The sequence below is a fragment of the Piliocolobus tephrosceles genome, chromosome 13 (assembly GCF_002776525.5).
Source record: "Piliocolobus tephrosceles isolate RC106 chromosome 13, ASM277652v3, whole genome shotgun sequence".
Lineage (NCBI taxonomy): Eukaryota > Metazoa > Chordata > Mammalia > Primates > Cercopithecidae > Piliocolobus > Piliocolobus tephrosceles.
Genome location: NC_045446.1, coordinates 79,998,388 through 80,005,171, shown reverse-complemented (window position 1 = coordinate 80,005,171; position 6,784 = coordinate 79,998,388). Strand labels below are relative to the sequence as shown.

General features: G+C 35.1%; 1 protein-coding gene across 2 annotated transcripts in view; it reads right to left on the bottom strand.

Annotated features, from left to right (window-relative positions):
• Positions 1-6,784, bottom strand: part of NAALAD2 (N-acetylated alpha-linked acidic dipeptidase 2) — a 56,458-nt gene that overhangs the window by 8,336 nt on the left and 41,338 nt on the right. For both annotated transcript variants that reach the window (XM_023209201.3, XM_023209202.3), the window contains 3 exons: positions 5,549-5,813; positions 1,915-1,996; positions 630-722 (listed from right to left, as the gene is read on the bottom strand). In XM_023209201.3, the coding sequence (XP_023064969.2) occupies positions 630-722; positions 1,915-1,996; positions 5,549-5,813 (440 nt within the window). The remainder of the gene's footprint in view (positions 1-629; positions 723-1,914; positions 1,997-5,548; positions 5,814-6,784) is intronic.

Here is a 6,784-nt window from a genome sequence, read left to right as displayed (position 1 = left end):
TTTTTTTTTTTTTTTTTTTTTGAGACGGAGTCTTGCTCTGTCGCCCGAGCTGGAGTGCAGTGGCCAGATCTCAGCTCACTGCAAGCTCCGCCTCCCGGGTTTACGCCATTCTCCTGCCTCAGCCTCCGGAGTAGCTGGGACTACAGGCGCCCGCCACCTCGCCCGGCTAGTTTTTTTTTGTATTTTTAGTAGAGACGGGGTTTCACCGTGTTAGCCAGGATGGTCTCGATCTCCTGACCTCGTGATCCGCCCGTCTCGGCCTCCCAAAGTGCTGGGATTACAGGTTTGAGCCACCGCGCCCGGCCCTGAGATTCTATAAAAAGGATTTATGTAGAAGGTTGAACTAGATGAGCTCTAAACTTCCCTTTAAGATTCTACAGTTTGAAGATTTTGTTAGAGTTCTTTTTCAACTAGCCTTTACCATTTTCACTCACAGCAAAGCAATAAACAATATGAAATTTATTTTTCTAATATGTATTAAACTATTATCAGATGTACAATGTTACCCAAATTCCCTAGAGTATACATATTTGTCTTTCTAACAGCATCTAACAGCATTAGTTTAAAGCCAACTTTAGGTATGCCGGTTTTGGTCACAGTGATGTATTTGGCAGCTATTGTTTCCTTACCTATAGAACGGCTTTCCTGGTAAACCAAGAGGATCGATGAATGCTCTTTCCAGGAGCATCAATTGGTCATTCATCATTCTCACTGCAATGGGACTTTGAGAAGAACATATACATAATTATAACCCAAACCGCAGAATCGTGTTTCAAAATAATATTAAATAAAAACAAGGCTTGGGAAAATACATTTCTAAAATTGATCAATTTTTAACAAAATGAATATTAACTCAGTAATACTTTACATGGTGAGCTACAAACAATAGCAGGGTCATCCTTCTAATATTTACAGTCAGCAGAGAGACCTAATGGGAAATCGTTTGTTATATTTTTCTAGATCACACACCAATCAAAAAGAACTCAAAGACATTCTATACTTCTTTCTAGGAGGATAGCCAGGCCTCCTGGAAAGGTAGACAAAGTGAGCTATCAAGTTATTCCTGATAAGTCATTCGGTTCTACTGCGGAAGAAAAGAGCAGATAAAGGCTGGACAACAAAGAGTGAATGAAGGTTTCAGAAGTCTGTAAGAAAGATAAGAGATAGCTGCATGCAATGGATAGGGAATCCCTTTTCACACTCAGACTATCCCTTTGGGGAGCTGAATAAGTTCCCTGGGCTCCCCTACAATCCGAAGGAGAATGAGGTCCCTTAAAACTACTTATCACTTTCTTCCAATATGGGAAGTGGCAAAGTTTATTCTGATTACGTCTGAAAAAAACAAATGTGACATGGACACATTTGTGGATAAATTTATGCTTGTTACATGGTATTTACTTTGAATATACTTTGAAACTATTTTCAATCTGCAAGTGGCAATAAATTAAATAAAATGCAAAAAACTCATCAATGAAAAAAGAATTTCTAAATGGGTACATAGGAGTACTGAACAAAGGACTTGTAAAATATATTACAAACGCACTTAAAACTATGAATTTACAGCTATAGTTAGAATTTTCATCATGCAAACTCCTAATGACAGGTCCCTTTGGCCCTTGTCTTTTTGGGATGAGTTTTTAGTCTACCATTCAGAGCAGTGCTACCCAAACTTCACTGTTAGTATAAATCATTGGAGGGGCAGGGGTGGTAGTTAAAATGAATTCTAATTCAGCATGTCTCGGTTGGGGTCTGATAGCCTGCCTTTCTAATAAGTTCCCATTTACTGCTGCTATGATTTGCAGACTATAATTTGAATAGCAGTGATTTAGAAGTTAATGCTGATATGAATGAAAACAGTTCATTCTAGTAACCAGATTGCTTTTTTTTTTTTTAAAGTAGGGATTTGAAACTTACTTGTTAAGATCAACTTGTATAAGTCGTTTATGAAAACCTGAAGCAGCCTCTGAGAAGTTTTTCACGGCAGAAAATAAGGAGTCTTTTTTAAAAATAGAAAAGCAGAAGAGAAATTAGCTCATATTTCAGAGGTTCGCTTTCCCGCCCTCCCTATTCCAGATTGATATAACCACATAGATGTCGAAGCCATTTTTCTACTGAGTCTTCTTGCAGATCCATGAAAATTAGTAGAATATAACAAAGAAATATTGTATGAAAACAAAAAAATGGTAAGATTGTTTCTTAAAGAAAATAACTTTCAAAAATCTAGGACACAAATAACTCCTTAACCCATAGTTTACCAGAAATCCAGAATTCATTCATTCATTAATTCATTCATTGGGAAAACAACTAGATGCTAGACACTGGATACAGCTATGCTAAGGTATGATTCTGTAATTACTACAGGGCAAAAAAATATCAATTCTTGTTTTCAGATAGTGCATTTGAGATCTTGTTCAGCAGGCAACCTGTGACAAACATATATCCAGATACTGAGAAAGAGGATCAGATTTGGTTTTGTCAAACTCTTCTTTAATTCACAATGCTTCTACGCAAAGTAATTAGGTTCTCAGTATTGTCATACCTCAGTATCAGTGGGGCCTGGGTTCCAGGATCCCCTGCTGATACCGTATTCCATGGAAGCAACTCCCTAATATAAAACGGCATAGTATTTGCCTGTTACCTACATACATCCTCCCCTATACTTTAAATCATCTCTAGGTTACTTATAATGCCTAATAAAATGCCTATATATCACTTCATTCATGTGGATTCAATGTAGTGCTCAGAGCACAACAAATTCAAATTCAAGTTTTGCTTTTTTGAAACTTAGTGGATTTTTTTTTCTGATTTTTTTGGCTTGCAGTTGGTTGAATATGTGGATGCAGAACTCACTGATGTAGGGGGTGACTGTATATTATATTTTTATTACAACAATGTATTTATTATATTCCATATTTGCTACACAGGACTTTAAACATACATTATTGATTTGTTGCTTGCATTAATCCTATGGTGCAAGCAAATCAGGAGATAACGATATTCATATTATAGATAAAGCACTTACAGCTCAGGATTTCTATTAGGTAACACCTAATGGAAAGGATTTCTATTTCTATTTCTATTACCTAATTTCTATTTGGTCTGACCTAATAGAAATCCTGAACTCTAAATGCTTTAGCTAGTAAGTGGTACATTCGGTATAAGTATATTCAGTATTTTTAAAAACCTTTTTAGTCCCAGATTTTAGTCCTAGCTTTTAGTCCTAGTCTTTTGGTCCTAGATTTTCCTTCAGTTTTAATTGTTGTTTTTAAGCCATGTTCAAACCAAATAATGTAATAACAGATGCAATAGAAACTATGAGAAAAGAATGCTGAAGACAGCATTTTAAATTTCAAATGCAGGACAGAAGTCAAGACAGATAACTGAAACGTGTCCCTGGGATTAGTGACACATGTCAATGAGGACATTGACAAGAGCAATTTTTCTAGAGTGGAAAGGACATAAGACAGCACAGTGGATTGGCTAGTGAGAGGTTAAAAAAAACTATAGACAGTGTAGATTATGTATTCATTTATATATTCATTCATTCATTAATCATACCTTCATTCCTACACTAATACATTTTCTCAGGAACTGTTTTTGCCTGGCACTAAATGAAGAATTTTGCTTGTGAAGGAAGTGGAGCACATCCTTCCACAGAAGAAGAAATGTTTTTGAAATAGAAAAGCTATAAGAAGAATTAATCTAATGGATAGTCACCAATAGTAATGGTGATTTTTGAAAATATGACAGAGAAAGGCATTAACAGATCAAACCAGGCCTCTAAGAAGGTAAGTAGGTAGAGGAATTAACCTTGTATAAAGCGAGCCCTTCCACTGTAACTGTGTAGTTTCTGTCTCTTAATTGGACCCTGACTTATAAAAACTGATGAGACATCATTCACCAAAAGGAAAGCAGGGCATTTAGGAAGACAACTGGCTGCTGAATAGTCACAGAACTACGAATGTCCATTTTGCTGTAGGATCTGCTTATTTCTCTGGTTTTATCTCTGCTTATTTCCCCCATTATTGCAGAGCTACTCCAATTGTATTGATATAAACACATTTTATTTACTTCATTTTTTTCTAGACCATTTTTTTTCTAGACTTGCTGTAATTGCTAATCCTTTCTATAATAATATTATATAAATTTTACTAATCCTTTATATAATAATATTCAGAAGTCCTTACTATTCCATACCCATTCTCTGCGTTCTTATAGTACTCTCTACATATCCCCATAATAACCTATTATCTACATATTACCTTCTTCCCCACGTTAGACTTTAAGCTTCCTTAGAACTATGACCGAGCCTTGTACACACTTATATCTCCCAGGTAATAACATAGTACTTGGTACACAGAAGAAACTCAGTGCATATTTGATAATTTGGGTATACACTAAAATATGTGCCCCCAGAATAATAAAAGACAATGGTTGTAATAAAACAGTAATAATAGGTAACATTTAATGAACAGTTAGTGCCATCCACCACAGCTTCTATATACTATCAAACTGAATCTCCACAATGATTTCTGTATGTTGATATGTTCTTTTGTCTTTTCATTGTATGAAAGCTAACACATAGAGAAGTTAAGTAACTTTCCCAAGGTCACACAATGAAAAAATGATAAAGCTAGTATCTAAACCAGGCAAACTGCTTCCAAACTCAATCCTCAATGCTACTACATACACTACATTATGATTCATCCTTGCTGTATAGGAGATGCACAGTGCAGAAGAGCAACCACTAAACAGTCATTAATAAAAGGAAAGAATGCTTATAACCATGTAAAAAAAAGTTTCATATAGACAAACACTAAAAGATATATGCAGTAATAATCACTTTGTTGATAATTAAAAATATGTATGTAATAGAATTTGTGGCTTTCTCTACTTCTCAATCTTTTGCACATAATGTTACATTTTTCTAATATTGTTTCTATGACAGTTAATTTTTTTTTTTTTTTTTTTTTTTTTTTTTTTTTTTTTTTTTTTTTTTTGAGACAGAGTCTACCTCTGTTGCCCAGGCTGGAGTGCAGTAGTGCGATCTCAGCTCATTGCAAGTTCCACCTCCTGGGTTCCTGCCATTCTCCTGCCTCAGCCTCCCGAGTAGCTGGGACTACAGGCGCCCACCACCATGCCCGGCTAATTTTTTGTGTTTTTGGTAGAGACGGGGTTTCACCGTGTTAGCCAGGATGGTCTCAATCTCCTGACCTCGTGATCCGCCCGCCTTGGCCTCCCAAAGTGCTGGGATTATAGGCGTGAACCACCGCGCCTGACCAGTAAAAATGTTTTTAAAGGCCATAATACACGAAAAATGTTTACCATCCCAATGTTTGTGGTAATAGCCATAATGGATTCATTCTATACATGCCAGATTAAATCAGATTCTTTAATAAGTGTTTGTTTAAAGTTTTTGTGTAGAAGCCAAAATAAGTAAGGCAAATATGTATTCTAGGATGAAACAATATGCATTGATCATCATAGGAGATAATATTTTAAAGCTCTAAATTGAAGATTGTAAAATATCTGCCCAACTATTTCTTACCAAATGATACTCCATAGTCTCTCAATTGTTGGTCATGTTTCTTAGAGAGATTATAGATACTTGCTGCATAGTTTTTCAAAGCTTCTGCATAGTCTTGTATATTGAAAGGAATGATTTTAGAGTCCACAAGCTCATATACCAGTGCTCCTCGTAATTGAGCCACACAACATTGTTTTTTAAATGTGGAGTCATAAAATTTCTCTACCAATTCAAATGTCTCATAAATTGTGTGGTACACTGGGTAGCTGCTGTACTTATCTGTTTTCTGAAAAAAAAAGTGGAGGGAGGCAAGTATAAATAAACATTACATATTCACATTATAATTAATTTTTATGTAAGCATAAAAATAACTATAGAAAAAATACAACCAGCCAGCCGAGGTGGCTCACACCTGTAATCCTAGCACTTTGGGAGGCCGAGGCAGGAGGATTGCCTGAGCTCAGGAGGTCAAGACCAGCCTGGGCAACATGAAGAAACCCTTTCTCTACTAAAAATCCAAAAAAAAAAAAAGAAAAATGAAAAAATACAACCATATTACACCCTGAGTTTTATCACAATGAGGCAAAATGCTAATAACAAAAATACTATAGCCAAATATTCACTGATTTTAAATTTTTTCTCATTATTTGTTTTACAATTTATATAAACTTCATTCAAAATGCTACACCTTGAACATTCTTCTTGTATCTTCGATAACTAAAATTAGGGAATACATATTCAAATTGCACCTCAGCATAGTTCAAAGTTATCTATTGATTGGTTTAAAAAAGGTTCTGGCCAGCTAAGTATGCAACTTAAGGATGATTTATTAAAGTAACTTCCCTTCCTTCCCAAACAGTGTATATCTAAATGTCATTTAAACTTTATTACATAATTAAAGGTACCATTATGAATATGAATTATTACATAGTAGTATCCTGTATAAATATTCTTTTTAGTTCTTCAGTTTGCCTGTTGTAATTTTAGTTTTTACCATTTGCCATCTTGTTATAGGGCTATCGTTCTTACTGCTTTTAGTATCACTAAAAAGCAATCCCCGTATCAGTCCTTCTCCTTCTATCTAATTGTCTGCTTCTAATCTAAAGTGGTCTTAGAAACTAGATAACTTTGATCCAATTACAGAAGACAGAGTATAAAAGTGAGCAGGCCTTGAAAAAGAGTTAAAACATATCTTTTATGTATTAAGTGTAATGAATGTTAGTATTCTGAGTTTATCTATCTATTTTGGGTTACTCT